Source organism: Rhopalosiphum maidis, chromosome 2 (genome assembly GCF_003676215.2).
Source record: "Rhopalosiphum maidis isolate BTI-1 chromosome 2, ASM367621v3, whole genome shotgun sequence".
NCBI lineage: Eukaryota > Metazoa > Arthropoda > Insecta > Hemiptera > Aphididae > Rhopalosiphum > Rhopalosiphum maidis.
The window spans coordinates 35,579,672-35,597,278 of NC_040878.1; the positions used below are offsets into that span (position 1 = coordinate 35,579,672).

The 17,607-nt window shown below is 28.7% G+C and overlaps 1 protein-coding gene across 5 annotated transcripts in view; it reads right to left on the minus strand.

The window, feature by feature from the left end:
* Window positions 1–17,607, minus strand: part of LOC113554714 (Down syndrome cell adhesion molecule-like protein Dscam2) — a 126,559-nt gene that overhangs the window by 52,268 nt on the left and 56,684 nt on the right. For all 5 annotated transcript variants that reach the window (XM_026958674.1, XM_026958675.1, XM_026958677.1 and 2 more), the window contains exons 2-6: window positions 12,837–13,190; window positions 9,526–9,693; window positions 7,863–8,009; window positions 7,266–7,383; window positions 6,130–6,325 (exon numbers count right to left, since the gene is read on the minus strand). In XM_026958674.1, coding sequence (XP_026814475.1) covers window positions 6,130–6,325; window positions 7,266–7,383; window positions 7,863–8,009; window positions 9,526–9,693; window positions 12,837–13,190 — 983 coding nt within the window. The remainder of the gene's footprint in view (window positions 1–6,129; window positions 6,326–7,265; window positions 7,384–7,862; window positions 8,010–9,525; window positions 9,694–12,836; window positions 13,191–17,607) is intronic.

Below are 17,607 nucleotides of genomic sequence, written 5' to 3' on the forward strand. Positions count from 1 at the left end.
GGCGTAACTGATTTTCATTAAGTCGTTAAAATGATCAGCTGTTAACGGAGATCTGAAATTATTTATTTTAAAGTTATTTTTTCAAAAAGCAGCTAACAGTTCACACACATACATTAAACCTAACGTTGTTCATAGTAAGTTTTGTAGTTTGATTTTTAATTTGGGGTATTTATCTGAACAAACATATTAATTTAAATCCAGAACTGTTCACACTGTAAAGTGTTCAGAATTTTGTTAAATTTCACTTTTAAAATAAAGTTTTTTTGAAACTCAATAAATTTTCATTTATAGCCCCTATGGTCCCTATAGGATATAGCTTTATTGAAGTTGAGAACGATCTGGTCTTCACTACTCCGTTCACAGGATATAAAGAACAACAATTTTTCAATATTAGCACTGCGTACCGATTTTTTTTTGAAGTCAGTAAATCTGATTTTATACTCAGATTTAGGTCTTTTTATAAAATTAATGAACTGAATAATGTATCTTTAATCACCCAAAACGGTTTTAAAGTTAAGGAAGTGTAAATGTTCATTTTAAACATCTTTACAAAGGAGATTAATTTTTCTTGAAAAACTTTTGATTTCTCACAGTAGATTGTACATTAATTTTCCTCTACTCTACCTATGTAGTTTGAAATTCAAATAATTGATAATTATAATAATTTATCTGTTAAAAACACGATAGAACTGACATGTTCTTTTTTTTCCAAGGAATCTAAAGTATTTTGTTCCAAGAAATTATTATTAATAATTACTCGTATCACAAACCTTGAACAAACGTGTACCGGAACCGAATATATATATATATATTTTTTTTAATCGTTATATTATTATGAATATATAAAAACTATATTATGTAATTTCGCCACCATCTTTGTCCGTATGAAATGTGTCCGCTAGACGGTGAATACTGTAATATAATACCTTTTGTTTAACAGCGACGTTTACCGCGGGAAACTTTCTCGGAATTTAAAAACGAAAATTCGCCCGACACCGCTGCGTCTATGCATATAAACTATAGTACTTTGCGCGCGATAATTGTTAAACAAGGCACGACCTCACTATTATGTGTACCGCTAACACGTATAAATACACGTAATCAACTGCACCAGGGTGTATATTTAAGGTAACTATGCGACTCGTCGACATGTCGGAAACGCCGTATAATAAAACGATTTGACGTTTGCATACGTATATATACATTTATGTATTTTATTCTTCCTAAAATCATACGCGGGAGCATGCGTGAATATATGTTTGGTCTTTTGGATGCAAATGGGACGAAGTCCCAAAAGTACCAAACATTTTGACGTATATACGGGGCGATGTTTTTTATCTCGTGAATCGAGTAATATATTATTAAATAAATAATAACAAGCATTTTTGAAAAAAATAACAAATCGTGATTTAAGTACGGTAATTGTCATGTAACAAAAATAGAAATGTGTGAGATAATAATATATTTATAAACCACGTTATCAAATGTTTGAAAACTCTTTATATTTCCCGAGATCGTTGCCGGTAGGCGCACACCGTATAATGTGCAGCGCATACGAGTGCATTGTATATAGAGTACCTATATACCTATAATTGTTGAGCAGAGGGCATTTAATGTATTGGGACCGAATTAGAATTATTATTGCGTCGTCGCGGATTTTAAGCCGCCGCAATCGCCGCTGACGACGAGAGCACATGTAATAATTTTCATATGAACAAAAGCGTTTCCATGACGATCGGCTGCGGGACGTCGGCGGATGACTGTTACAACAACGACGACGACGACTGCGGCGACAGCTTTAATAATAATAATAGTAGATGTAGTAGTATTAGTAGTAATAATAATATATTGTGACTAGAGAGGCCGCGACGCCGAATTTTGAACTTAATTAACATCAGATGTCGGTTTAACACGTTTTCCTGGGGCCGGAAGTTAAATGACCGCGTAAAAGTATGGTGGAGGGGGTTGACGTCATCGTCATCAGGAACTGTTTATTTTCTCCATCCTTCCCACCATCAATACACTTAAAAGCTACGACCCTTTACTCCGTCTACTGTACCAGAGAAACTATATATATAAAACACTGCACTAAAACGTAGTCTATACATATTACTACGACAACTACTACTTCCGGTCCGACAAATTTCGCAGACGAGAGGGTTAGTTTTACAGTAATTTGCTTGCTATATACAATAACAATTAACGCACTGCCGCGGCATCAACCTCCCCTTCTAGGTCGTCGTTTTAAACGGCCCGTTTAAACTACTCCGGTCGCAGCCGTTTCACGTAGACGCCACCGCGTCGTATCATTTTCGTTTCATTATTATATACCGCGTATTGTTTTTAACGATTTCCGACCCAGAGACGCTCCGACTTTCCGAAACACGTATAATATTATGATCATCAAATTCCGCAAGTGCAAAGTTAAATGTAGGTACTTAGTACTTACCTCTATTATTGCGTGAGTTTGTTTTCCGTTACGACTCGAACCGGGAGGTTATACTCGTAATTCGTATATTTTGTTTCTACAAGACTCGAAGACATTGAAATTCTGATAAACAATTACGGTACCGATTCTTATCTCAGATTTATTTATGGAAAATAATTCTTTCCAATTCGGTCATGTTTTTTTTTTTGGGGGAGGGGGAGAGAGTAAAATGGAAATTTTGTACATTTTTACCAATTAAGAATTTACACATAATTGATATAGGAAGTTACACATTATACAACGTTGTTAATGATGTTCTGCGATAAAATAATATTCGATCACTCAATGATTTATTTTTATACCACATGCAATACAATATAATATATTATGTTTGAAGTATTGATGTTTATTACAAAATAATATTATATGTTAGTCATGAACAGCTAGCTTAGGGAATGTTATTATTTATATATATATAGGTTATTTCAATAAAATATGCTACCCATAGTTAAGTTAAATAATTACATGAATATGAAGAATCAGTCTTTAAAAAAAAAAACTTAAGGGATATATGACTCACAAATCTTCTCCCCTTAATTACGCTATTGTCGGAAAGTGATAATTGCGTTATTCAGTTTTTCAAACGAGCGCGTAAAGTTTTCAATATTTTACTTGGGGCGCGTAACTTACATACCACGTTTAATAGCTGTTAAAAAAAAAAAATACGTTTTAATAAAACATAATATTATAATCGAATGTTTTGTTCACCGATTCCTTATTTGCACAATCTACGGCATGTATATATATTAAATACTATATATAACAGGGGTGGCGTACTTTTTTTAGGTCGTGCCAAATTTTCCCAATTAAGGTTTTAGAAATTTTATCACGTGTTTTATCAAAGATTTTCGAAAGAAAATCTTTATTTCAAAAATCATGGGCCTCAATCGTATACATAGATAGATTTCCGGGTTTATACAATACACTTATCAGTTTATTATAGTAACAATTATCTGATTGAATTGTGTATTGGCGTATTGTATATTATATAATTCATAAATGCATAATATTTGTATTGTGCAACTAGGAGTATGGAGTAAAATAGAAAAAATGAAGTACCTTAAATATTACGATATTTTGTTACGCATTAACATTTTTTCATGAAATTAAAAAATTTTTATTCAAATTTAGATGAAAAGAGTTTTAACATAAATCCAAATAATATTATAAATTAAAAACTGAGCAGAAAAAGTTAGATTACAAAATGTTATTACTTATAGTGACATTATTAAGCCGGTGTGCTCGAAAATCGTTTAAAAACCCATTCTTCTTTCTGTCTCCAACAGGAGACTTGTCCGTGTTTCCCCAATTTTAATTTAAAATCATCTTTACAATTCATTTTCATTTATTTATTAAAAAATGAACTTTAAAGTTTTATTTTTCAATATAACACGTTCTAAACTAAAGTTTTTTAAATTTTTAATTACCTGAATTTGAGATGATGACGCCGATTTAAATATTATGTACAAGTATAGATTAATGTAAACAAACACAAAGTAAACAATTTTAATTATTAGCGTCATAAATAATAAAATATTTGATTAGTATCAAATAAAATATTATTAACTTAATAAATATTCTAAAAATAGAGTAAATGGATCACATGACTTGAATATTTCAAATTAAAAATAAAACAGTTTATGAAAAAATGTTTATTGTTCTAAAAGTATTGATTATATGATAAAAAAATTTTTACAGAGTTCATCATTTGTGTACTTAGCATTATTAATATTTCAATAGACAAAAATAATTGTTTATAAAAGAAAACCAGACATTTTTTCTTTCATAAATATATATTTCTCAATACTATATTATATATGTATCATGTACCATTAGGGTATTAAAATAACATTTATTTTATTAAATTAAAAAAGTACTTATACAAAGAAGTATCCAAAGGAATTTATTTTCATAGGATAATATTATATAAGAATTATATAATATTGGTTTGAGTACTAGTAATGTTGACTAATTATTTTCAGTATTATCACTTCACTCAGTCATAGGTTGTCTTTAATCTTCTTACTATTCCAATAAATTCAATTTAATTTAAAAATCGTATTCCTACTAGAAACTTATATTTTTTTAGTTGGTAAACAATGATAAACGAATTATCATAGACATCGGGGTTACTATTAATATTAATGTTTTATTATCATGTAAGTTTGGTAGGTCCAACTACGTACTTCGGTATTAATTAAATAATTAAAAATGCCGAGTTAAATGTTTATTATTTTTTAAGGCCGATTTCTTTTTTTATTGTTATTGGGTGTGGGTAGGTATCTAATTGATGTTTATACGTCAGTTGTATTTCCAATAAAAATATTCAGTTTTGTATTTCGGTATCATATATAATAATTATTTAGATACTTCAAATGATATGATTATGCTTAAAATTAATAATAACGATTTATTTAGTGGTAAAAATGCTGTACAGTCACTCGGATTATAACTGCCAATAATTGATATTAAATATGTCATCGCGAAATTATGTTCATTTGCTTCTACGGCTAAATCATCCTGTTATTAGTTTAGAATGTCATTGAAAATAACAATTATTAATAACTATACAATAACTATTGGCCGACTAATATTACCACAAAATATAATAATCGCATGGTTCACAATTCGAAACGTCATGTTTTTGACAGTATACGAGAGTTATATACAGTATTTAGGACCGCGAGATATAAATCATACGTACAGTTTTACACGCGTTATTATGTCAAGAGATCGACATATTAAATAATAATAAATGATTTTGTAAAAAAAAACAATTGTTTAACATCACTAACAAAAGTTTATCGTCAGTAATTAAACAAAATATTATTTTACATGAATAGACGTGCTGTCGTCCTAACTCCTAATACAAATGGACATTAACTACCGTTTCAACGTGACAAACGAGATTATAATAGTTGTTACAATGATATTATTTATAAAATATGTAAAAAATATTGTATTGACGAAAAATAATAATTTATTTTTTATATTTTTAGTTTCGCATAAATAATATGTGTATGGTGAATAATTATAATAAATTAGTCTCGCTACAATCGAGAATCGCCATATTCAATGCCAAGGTGATTGATAGATAGTTAACTGCACTTGTTTTTTTCTAAAATGTTCTGACTTTTTTTTTTATTTAAAAAATTATTATAAATTACAATCTAAACAAGTCTATGTACAATGAGTAATTTTGGTGACCAAGTATTTATAATGACAGAATGAAAGATGGATAAGTACCCAGTAGAGAATCGATATGTCAATTAGACAAGAGTACAAGACTAGAGTACGTCGTAAGTCCCTAGGTCAATATATTTTTAATCATCTAACATCTGTTTAAATTTTTGTGGATAGTGCTAAAGGAAAGAAGTTTAATTAGTGGATTTGTTGGTTTTGAACTATTTACTTAATAAATAGGGGCGATAACTTTGCAAACTGATTTAGTATTTGCATTTTGAGGATTTTATCATTATACGAAAATTATTATTTGTAATATCTTACGGAGCTGTACTGAAACGCCCGAAGCGTCTTAGGATAAATTTAAATTTTAAGACTTAGCTGAACCTCATATTTTTATTCCATGTGTTTGGTATGTGATTTGTAGATTAAATTACCGCTCATTAATGATATCTTACTTGTACTTGAAGTGGTACGACAACGTCCAGTCTTGTGTCTGCGCTGGTTTGGCCGGCATCATTGCTGGCCGAACATCTGTAAGTACCCGTGTCTTCCGGCCTGACCGCCTCTATAGAAAGTACTTGACCAAGAACCCTAGTTCCCGAACCCGTTTCCAACAGCGTCGGTTCATTTTCGTCTAGTACGTGGTACCATCTAACGAAAAGAAAAATAATAGGTACTTAGGTTAGTAAAAATAGTATACTAAGCGCATAATATAAATATAATTAGATTGCGCGTTTACAATGAAAATGAGTTTCATTCATAGACCTTAGTATAATGAGTTATGATTATGTTTTTTTCATTGTGGGAAAATTATTATAGACTACATCTTTTCTCAGTTATGGATAAAACATAAAAAAGTATTTGATATCTTCAAGGTTGATTTGTTATCAACTACCTACCAATCATAGAAATATTATAAAATTTAATTATTTTTACATTTTATTTTCAATATTAACGAACTGAGGAAAAAATAGGCATTTACATCGATTATATATTATATGAATAACAGTTTATTGATTTTTAAAATTAGTTGCTTTTGTCAAATAAGATATATAGTTCTGTCTATTGGTTTAAAAGTTAAGACGTTAAGTATATATATATATGTAATAAGTAAGACTATAATATGCAAGTGATTAATAAAGTATAGTTATAAAGTTTTATAAATTAAATACATTTATATTGTAATAAAAGATTGTCTATATAGAGGTGATTGACTTAAAATATGATTTTAAAATAGAATTGATTTTAGAATAAGATTTTATAGATTTTATTATTTAATAACTTATTTATAATTTTTGATTTTTATCTGTTATATTGTATATTTTCAGTAACTTATAAGACAAGGTAAACTATTAGTACAGTTTTATTAAAATAAAACTGCTATTAAATTATGGATCATAAAAAAATAAAGAATGTAGTTTTAGGTATAACAATTATTATATTTTTCATGGTATTGGGGTAAGTTTAAGTCTGTCTCTCTTTCGATGTTCATGTTGTCGACGCATTCAATATTTTTATATGGAAAGTAATTTTTGATTTTATCATTTATACGGTATATATGCGTGATAAGAGTCTACGATTTTTTTTTTACCTGAAATGAGGATGTGGACATCCGGTTGTGATGCATGTGAGAACAGCGCCTTCGTCTTGGGCAACTCGGACCGAACTCTTATGAGCGACGATTTCGACCATCTCATTTCCCGCGGCCTCTGGAACGCATACAAATATTTATTTTTAATTAGAGTGTGAAACGGATGAGACACTTGCGGGCACGAGAAAGGCCGGTTAAGTAAATGGTCTTTAAAGCATGAAACGCAAACGCAAGGACAAGTAACATCTTTCTCATTATCTACATCAGGACGGCAGCGGTTAGTGTCGGGACGTTCAGTGCTTTTGTACGTCCATCCATCCGTGTAATCTCGGGTACTACCAGCAATCGGTCGCTATGGTAACACCTACCGGGCTCGTAGATTTTCCAGAAAAGGGTTACAATGTTATTATTTTGGTTTTCGGGTCACGTGCTAATAATAATTACTGCAAACAGGATTTATGTGTCTCGCTGGCGGGCATATTTCCCATCAAGTACAATTTTTTGTACACCTATATCGCTGTGCGCAATGAGACTTGTTCGCACAACCGTGAAGACATTCGATTTACACTGTCGTCGTTTGTGTCATAATAATCTTACCATGAACGGCTATATTGGCCGGCGTGCTGGTCGTCAATTTTCTGGTCAGGGTGTGCATCATTTGGCACGTATATGACGAAAACTGATCACTCGATTCGAGATTATGAACTAACAGTTCACCAGTGTGCATTGCGTGATATTTTCCGTCTGAAATAAAAACTAATTAATATATGAACAAATATTGGGTCTTTTAAGAGAACAATGCAAACAATGGTAAAATGTCAAAATTAGTATTGGTAGTGAAATACCATATTGTATTAGGAGCAGTTACTGAATATTATATATTGATTGGGGCCGTTGTGAATTTACGTTTTGTCGATATGTTCCTTTTTTTCAAAATAGGATGTTTTAGTAAAATTTATATTCACCAAAATAATATAAAAAGTAATAAACAACTAAAAATATTAACTGTATAGCCGTTGTAATTATTTAAACAATTAATGTTATTGAATTTTAATTTTTTGAGATAAACTATTGTTTCATATTTGGGCACATATTTGAGCACATATTTATCTAATTATTAGCTCTTTTTTCAAAACCAATTTCACATAATAATTTAAATTGAAGTTAATATAGCTGAATGCATCACTGTAGTGCACAGCTGTCACGGAATATTCGGATATATATTATATAGACATACATACATATGTACATCGACATCACTTAATCATAGGATAATCGTATATGTTTGCAAAATTATATTGTAATATATTGTATATATTATATCATCTAATGAATATTCAGTTAATGTGGTATATTAACATAATAATTTATATTGATAAATGATGTACAATTATATCGCCATATTATAACTGTCCATTGTCTAGATAAATTGCCCAAATTATCAGCTGTGACAGTAACGTATATGTTTATATGGATAGTGTTTATATATGTCTATAAAGATAATACAGGAAAATAATGATTGCCTAATTATCATAATAATTTGCCAAAAATAACTCAACATAGATACTAATAACATAGTTCGTTAGTATTTACAAATTATATATATAAAAAAAAAATGTTACAAAAGTAGTCAATTGTTAATGTCCAAGAATAAAATAAATGCCTAAGTTTTGTATTCTCTTTACACTATTTTAGAAAATGTTGAAAGAAAAAACTATTTTTTACGAATAAGAATATATACACATTGAATGATATGAGTTCAGATAATTTACAAGTAAAAATTCGCCTAATAATAATGAAAAGGTTAAATCAACGCCTGTCATATATATATATTGGTTACATTTGAATAAAATATGCATAAAATGAAAAAAAAATTAAATGAATATTAAAATAATTTGTAAATGTTTTAGTTATATTGTATACCTAGTTGAGAACAAAAAAAAAAATACAAACGTAAGATCCAAATGTTAGTGGTGCTATTTTTTTGCTGCTTTGGAACTAATTATTTATTGGTATCTTAGCAATCAATATCATAACGAAATAGTTAACATTTTGTAATTTAACAGTATCTACCAACTAATAATGATGGGCATTGGCAATTAAATAGAGCTCATATATTATATGTCGATAAATTAATCAAATAATAACAATATAGTACAATAATGTACTTGTAATTTGCGTATCATCGAAAACACACAATTACCTATTTCGAATTAAACAAAATTCTTCTTTTTGCCATTATTTTACGTTAAATACAAACCTCCTTGTAATGATGGATAAATATAGAATCCTGGTTCTTGAAGCCACGATACTACCTTGACAAAATCTTTCATGAACGTGGGCGTTACGCATTCCAATACCGCTGTACATCCTTTGGCAGATCCTCCGTTTACCACACGCACCTCAAGACTGTAATCTTGAGCCACAACTAAAACCACAATGAAATTATCAATATTACGTTAGTAAAACGATTATTTCGTCATTATTTTTAATTTAACAAAATATATTAATTTATAGAAATCAACCACATAAATGACACAAAGATATCTATAATTATTTTGATTAATCGTATACTGCAAATCATGTGAATTGATATCTATATAGTTCTATTTAAAGTTATTGAGCATATTATATTCAGTACTGTATTATATCTAAAGAAATATTAATCGGAATGAACGTTGGATGTCGTATAAAAATTGGAATTGTTTTATGCATTTTGTGTGTTTAAGAAAAATATAATGAAGAGAATCCGTAAAATATGTGGGTGGTTTAGAACGTCTAGAATATGAAACAATAAAATCATTTGTATTTAATATTTATCTTACACAAACTGGCGCATAGTTAAAACCACCTTTCAATTTCCGCTAGTGATTAGGTACACGGTTTAAATCGATATTTAATAAATACTCGTTCTACAAGTTATAGAGAAAACGTCATTCATGTTTTCACAGAAGATTTTAACATTTATATTTTCAAGACAGTTAATAATTATTTTAATTTTGTAATTATTTATACAACGATTAATGACTTTCTTAAAAAATTATTACGGAACAGTAATTTTGTAATACTTTGCATGTTTAATACAGGTCTACTGAATTTTATTTTATGCTGTTGAAATAATTATGTTAAGAAATATTAATTTATTGGAAAAACGCACCCGTTGATGTTTTCCGAGTGCTGATATTTTGATTATCGAATATTAATGTTCAAAGTCTACAACATAATATAGATACAAGCATGTACATATAAAGTGATTTGTTTTATATACGTTTTCTAAAATAGCTAACATTTGAGAACGGAATTTAACGGTTTAGCTAATTTCAAATTACATCGTGTTACTAATTTAAATAATAAATATATAAATGTTGCTCCTTAAACTACATTTATAAAGGTATATTGAACTTAATGCCTACTATAATCTGACTTTGTATACCTGTAATAATGCATTTGGTTATTATTTTCCATAATACATTTAGATTTATTGAGGTTTACCTATTACAATTTTATTTCAATAATACTACATAAATCATAATTCGTAGAAAATCGACGATTCACCTTAAATGTAATATTGTGCTTTTCAAATACCAAAGAAAAGATTTATCGCGTGTTCAATATTTTTTTAACTTCAATCAAATTGCTATCTAATAAAAAGCTATGACGAAGTACCAGTAGTACCACAATATTAGACATCAACAATGTTGATACGACAATAATATTTATAATATTAAATTAAATACCTATTTTATTCAGACATGTATTATTTTATAATAGTATGATAATGTGACGCGATAGTCAAATATTAAACCTGACTTGTCACATAACATTAATATTCACATTGATGATTTGTGAATTGTACGCGTTTGAATAAATTTGCATGTAGGGCATACGTTTACTGTAGTATGTAATCTAAAGTATAAACTTTGGAGACATTTAGATATGTTACAGTTAATATAATATTATGCATGTTTAATGTCTATATAGATTCATTCGCTTGTACAATAATACTGTAATATGATTGCACGTACAAAATAAATTGTAAAGCGTAATGGTTAATTTGTTTCTTACTCGTATGTTATGTTCAATATATATATGTGATAAGATGTACAGATGATAAGTGATAAAACAACGTCTAGTGGTGTATATAAGAATATGGTGATGGTGGTAACGGCTCTTTTAGGAAGCCATCTCCTTAGCTTTATGGTATTACGTTTTCTTAATCATAAGTAATTAATTGAAAAGTATTATTAATTTACAAAAAAAAGGCTTTTTTATCTCGAATGTAACATTTTAATTTAAATTAATTTTTAAAACTTATAATTGTTATTTATAATAATTACCTTTAGTTATTTACCTTACATATCTAATGATAATAATTTGGTTAATGTAATGTGTTGGTATAAATTTTTTTATAATTTCAATTATTATACGTGAGCTATACGTCAAAAAAGCAATGACTTTTTTTTAAGCCACTATAACAGAACAATAATATTGATTCATGGCAGTGGTTCTCAATCTTTTTAGTACCGCGGCCCAAATTTACCCTGAAAAATCTTTCGTGACCCACATGGATTCACTTTTCAAAAAGTAGTTATAAAAAACAAAATTTGTATTATATAAATATGTATAAATTTGTAATATATATTTAGTATTTTATAGGTTTATAACCAGTTTATTGTTATAAATGTACTTTTAATAATGAGGTGTATGCGAAATATGTGCTTGTTTTCTGTTATGGTTAATAACAACATTGACATCATAATTAAAAAATTGTTCACGACCCACTAAAAATTAACTGACGACCCATCAGTGGGCCGCGACCCACAATTTGAGAAACGCTGATTTATGGAATTGGATAATATGTTTACATGATGCAGAAATTCTGCAGAATCGTTCTAATAATCAGAAGTTTATACTGTCCATTTGCATTGTGATTATTGCGAATTTGTATTCAGAACAATAATCGTTTAATGTGATTGAAAAGCGTGCCTATGTTTTAATATTTTTACTGTAAACAAAGAATGTTTTTTGATTCAAATGCTAAATTTACAAAGTAAATTCACACGGTCGTGAACATTACATAAAAATATCTTTAAAAGCTGTGTTTTGGAGTGTAAAACTATAAAAGGTTTTCAACTTATTTTTTTTTGTCATTTGTTTTATTTTCCATCTGTAATATGTAAATGGGACGAACGAAATTAATAAATCTTTAAAATAAAAATGATTTGAAAACTCCTCGTACCCTCTGTTAAATTATGTTATTATATTATCATGCTTATTGCTTATTATATAATATATGTATATTATATTTTCCGTCGAGTTTTAATATTTCTAAACTTTTTTAGACCGGGTTTTTTCAATTAAATGAAATGGTATAAAATGTAATTATACAAAAAATAAATAATTTTGGAAAACTTCCCAGGCACCTTAAAGTCGGTATAGGTATAATACGGTATGAATATAATATAGCCTCTAAACTCTAAAGTATTACATTTCCTATAATACTAAATATTATATCGAAAAATAATTTGAAATTTGAACTAATAATTTACCAAATTCGATATAATAACTTACCGGCTCTGACGTGGACGTCACGACTGACGATGGTTCCAACATCATTTGTGGCAAGGCATCGGTACACGGAGCTGTGCACGTCCTGTCGGTACATTGCCGGTGGGAACGGCAACAGTGCGAGTGTGCCATTTGACATGTCTTGCCGGAGCGACGGTACGTCCGGCACGGGCGTCCCATCGGCCGTCAGCCACCGGATATGTGGCGCCGGATGTCCGGCCGCTGTACAGTCGATCCACGCACCCGTTGTGTTAGAGAACTCGAACTTCCCGGGAGGTTCCAACAAAAAAGATGGTCCTGTGAAATCCGACGACGACGACGACGACGACATGAACGTTGGCGTGTACATCGGAAATACTGAAAACACAGAGAAAAGCGATTTATATTAATTATAAGTTATCGATGTACCAAAGTTGTATAAAAAATTATCTAAATAATAATCCAAATAAGCAATAATTATTTGAATCATTTTCAAACATAGTTATTCAAATAAAATATTATTTGAATAATTTTCACAAGTTTATTTGAATAAACAAATATTTAAACTCAATATTGTTTTTTATTTAAATAATTTTGTTATTTAATCAATTTTACTTCAAAATTATTTAAAAATTGTATTTTTAAATAATTTAAATAATTTAATTACATTTTTATTCGAATAATTATAAAAAGTTATAATCGAAATATCTTGCATTGCTGTATATACATTTATTGTGAGAATCAAACAATATAGCATAAATGCATATAAATTATTATAAATACTCGCATTATCCCATAAACACAATTTTCAAAAATGTTATAGCATATTTTTTTTATGAAAATTGTTGCTATTAAGCACGTGATAATTAGATAAATATTATCTATTGTTTACAATCAGTGGCGTATGTGCTAAGTATGAAAAAAATGATAAAAAATATTATATTGCAGTGATTGATGTATTTTTTTAAAAATGAAATGATAAGTATTTTGACCAATTCAAAAAAAAGTGAAAATGAGCGCCGTGTTACAATAATATACTGTTAATTGATGTAGAATATATCTAATGTTTGCTCAACACTCGTAATAAGAGACGTCCTAAAAGATAATTTAATTGTTTTATATTTATTTATTATGCGTTTAACTTTTTTAAGAATCCTTTTTATTTCACATTAGTTTAATCATCAACTTAGGTACATGATTTATTACAAAAGTAATACTGTGTTTTAAAATATTAAATATTTTAAGTTGAATTGATATTTTAATTTATCTACGAATTGGTAAGCCTGAGACAGATACATAACTATGATAATCAGCTATATAGTTATGGTGGAATATTAAAAATATATTTTTGAAGAGAGTATAATAAGACAGTAAAAATCATATATTTCTGTTAATATATCATTGAAGGAAGATATATATAATTATTTTATAAGGTCAATATGTCAATAAGGTTATATGTCTTTCACACACTGTCGCACTTCGGGCTTACGATAATACGTTTTCAATAGGTACCCGAATCATTGAAACTAGCGGAAAATTGTACTGAAAAAGATAGCAAATAAAAAAAAGGCGGAGACACAGAGTTGATAGTTGATGATATTTCCTTCCGTGGTTTCTCAAGTCGTTCACGCACGAAAAGTCAATATTTGTTTTCAGAAAGTTAGTTTTTCCATGAGCCAAAATAAAAATAAAACGACGTGCATAAAATAGAACTTGAACGTGACGTGTCCATTTAATACCTAACTACCCACGGTGCTACTTTGTTGTTGATTGTAGGTACAAAATTGAAAGAATTAAATTAATTTACTTCAGATGACAAAGCCAATGGCGATGATTATAACCTCGGAGCGTTTTCAATTCCAAAACGCTAATTAAACACAATGCCTATCTTTAATAGGCACATACATACCAAACTAATGATGTTTTTAATTATGCGTTCAAAAACAATACATCGTTTATAAGCATATCGTATTAACTAAATTAAAAATACTGGGTTTTCGTAAAATGTTTAATTACAGGTATGTAGGTATAAGGGGAATAATATATTATATGGTTAGTTTGGATGTATAAATATTTCTTTTTAATTACTCACTTTTATCATAATTAAAATGTAAAACTTAAAACTTCGTGATACAATACATAACTGGGGGGAAGCTAAATATGATACGGCGGAGACTATGGTTTACTTAACCACGAGAAATAATTATTATTAACATTGTTTATAAATTCGAATGCAGCCGTAAAAAATATATTCAAAGGACAAGTTTGAAAGGTGCTAGGTTTATTTTACTACAATAATATACAGTTTTCAAACTGATCGAGTTAGTTGCATTTTTGGAATTTTATCATTATTACAATAAGTAAGAACAATACAAGTACACATTTACTCATGATATAATTTGATTTTTATATTTGACTGACAGCTTGATATTTATTTTAGGTCAACAAATTTTAATTATTTATTATTTTATCTAATACAAATCTAAAATAGAACGTATAGACATGGTTATGAAAAAAAAAAAAGTTATATGTAATTTAGTGAAGTAATTAATTTATACACAATGTGCATTAATTTTGACTTCGTATAGTGTGGTGAATCATTATTTTGTTGAATCTTGATAATAATGATATTAAAATGTAAAAAAAGTTGCACGCAAAAAGTACACTTAAAAGAACAATTCGGATACATACTTTTAGAGTCATAAGTATATTGATTTACACTTTAAACGTTGAATGATTAAAACTACTACCTTAGGGGTTAAAAGTGATGAAAATGCATATTTTTATCACGCCAATATATGGCTGTAGTGTACAATCATGGCAGCTAGCGTATGACTAATAATTATATATTATAATTTATGGTTGGGCAACTACTAATAGGGCAATAGACAATTTCCACCAATTTAGGTACTTAATAGTATTCTGTTGTTTATTGATCTGTTATAGTGATCGTGAACGATAACAACATCATGGGCGCAAATGTTTGATACTTGATAGTGGGTGACAATGGTCGGGGATGAAGTTGGAGTCCATAACAAAAAATCTCTATTAGGATTTTCATGCAGTACAAACCCTTAATGATGTAAATATGTAAAATTTTCAGTTCTTTTAAAGGGCCGATTAACCCCCTTCTCTACTCCTCTAAATAGCACTCCGCTATTTGCGCCTATGTCAAAATACTCCAAGAAATTCTGTTGATTTTCCGGAATTAACCAAAATGAATTAATATTGCTGATATTCATAAATGGAGAATATGTTTTTACGACACAATCATTGTTTTTATTTTCCATTATATATTATGTAATTGGTAATCGTAATAAATTTCTATCCTGCTGTCGGGTTACAGTTGTGTATTGGTTTTGAATTCGAAAAAATAAATAGAGTAAACATTCGCGATAAGTATATTATTTACTTGGCATTATATTGGTATTATTTTAAAATCGTCAGTAATAATAATAAAAAAAAAAACTGTAGAACGTTAATCAAATTTCCGTTAGACTATTTATAATACCTAGCACGGGCGATCACGATCGTACTCGAGTACGTAATAAAACAATTAAAAATTATAATAATAAAATGTTATATCAGACGCTTTAAATCAAACAAGTCAATATTTATATTCAAACAGACGGAATTTAACTCGTGCACCACGCATATACGTACACCGACACTTTATTGCGCAAATTTGATTTTGTGGCTGATCGGTTTTTATTATTACTGTGTACACATTTTCTGTTTGGGCTGCAAACATAATACAATATTATTATCAAACGTATTAAATAAAAAGGATTGGAGAGGAAAACGTTGTGCGCATTTGTGTTATAAAAAACGAAAAAAAATCAAAAATGAAAAAGACACCGAGCGACGACCAGTACATATAAAATAATTAAACTTTATTTATATTTTAAAATAGAATTTTTTTTTTTTTTTAATAACTCGGTTTTTTCTGTTTTATCGATTTGTAAAATCCATTAAAATTATTATAATTTTTTCTCTATCAGAAAGTTTTAAAAATAAAAATGATTAATCACGTAATAATATATGCATTGAAATATATACACGTATATATATATCTTCCGAAAGACGATGATGACGCGCGACGGTGCAGCTAGGTATATATAGTTTGACACGGTACTGTCATCCATTATTATTCGAAATACTTTTGTAGGAACTCGATTTCCATTAATATTACCCAAACGCCGAATTCGTCGAAAAAAAAATATATATATAACGAAGAACATTTTTTTCGTTGCTTTATGTCCATCATGATGCGCATCAATATATTATATCCTTGCGGATAGTATGCATATTATAATGCTATGTGTAATAAAAGTATATGATATGATCATGTAAATAATGTATGTATAACTGCAGATGAAAACGGGAACAGTTTTAACGACGCCTATTTATTTTTCATTTTAATCATGTCGTTAAAAATGTGCGTTCGCTCGTTCGTATGTCAAATATAAATTATATAATACTATAACAATAACAATAATAATAATGATTCAGACAAGTGCTAAAACCCCAACTCTTACTTTCTTCCCCCCTTCTAAAAAAACTATATTCTCACGTAATCCAATTCGTTTTGGATACCACGTTAAGATAATAATAATAATAATAATAAAAAAGACGGAAACGCGCAATAACTATAACGACAATAAATTATTATTTGATGCATTTGAGTTATCAAATCACCGTTTACGGTAAAATTATAAAAGTAGTTTATATTTTAGTAATTTAATATTTACAAATAAATTATTATTATTTGCTTTTTAAAAAGTTAGTGTATAAT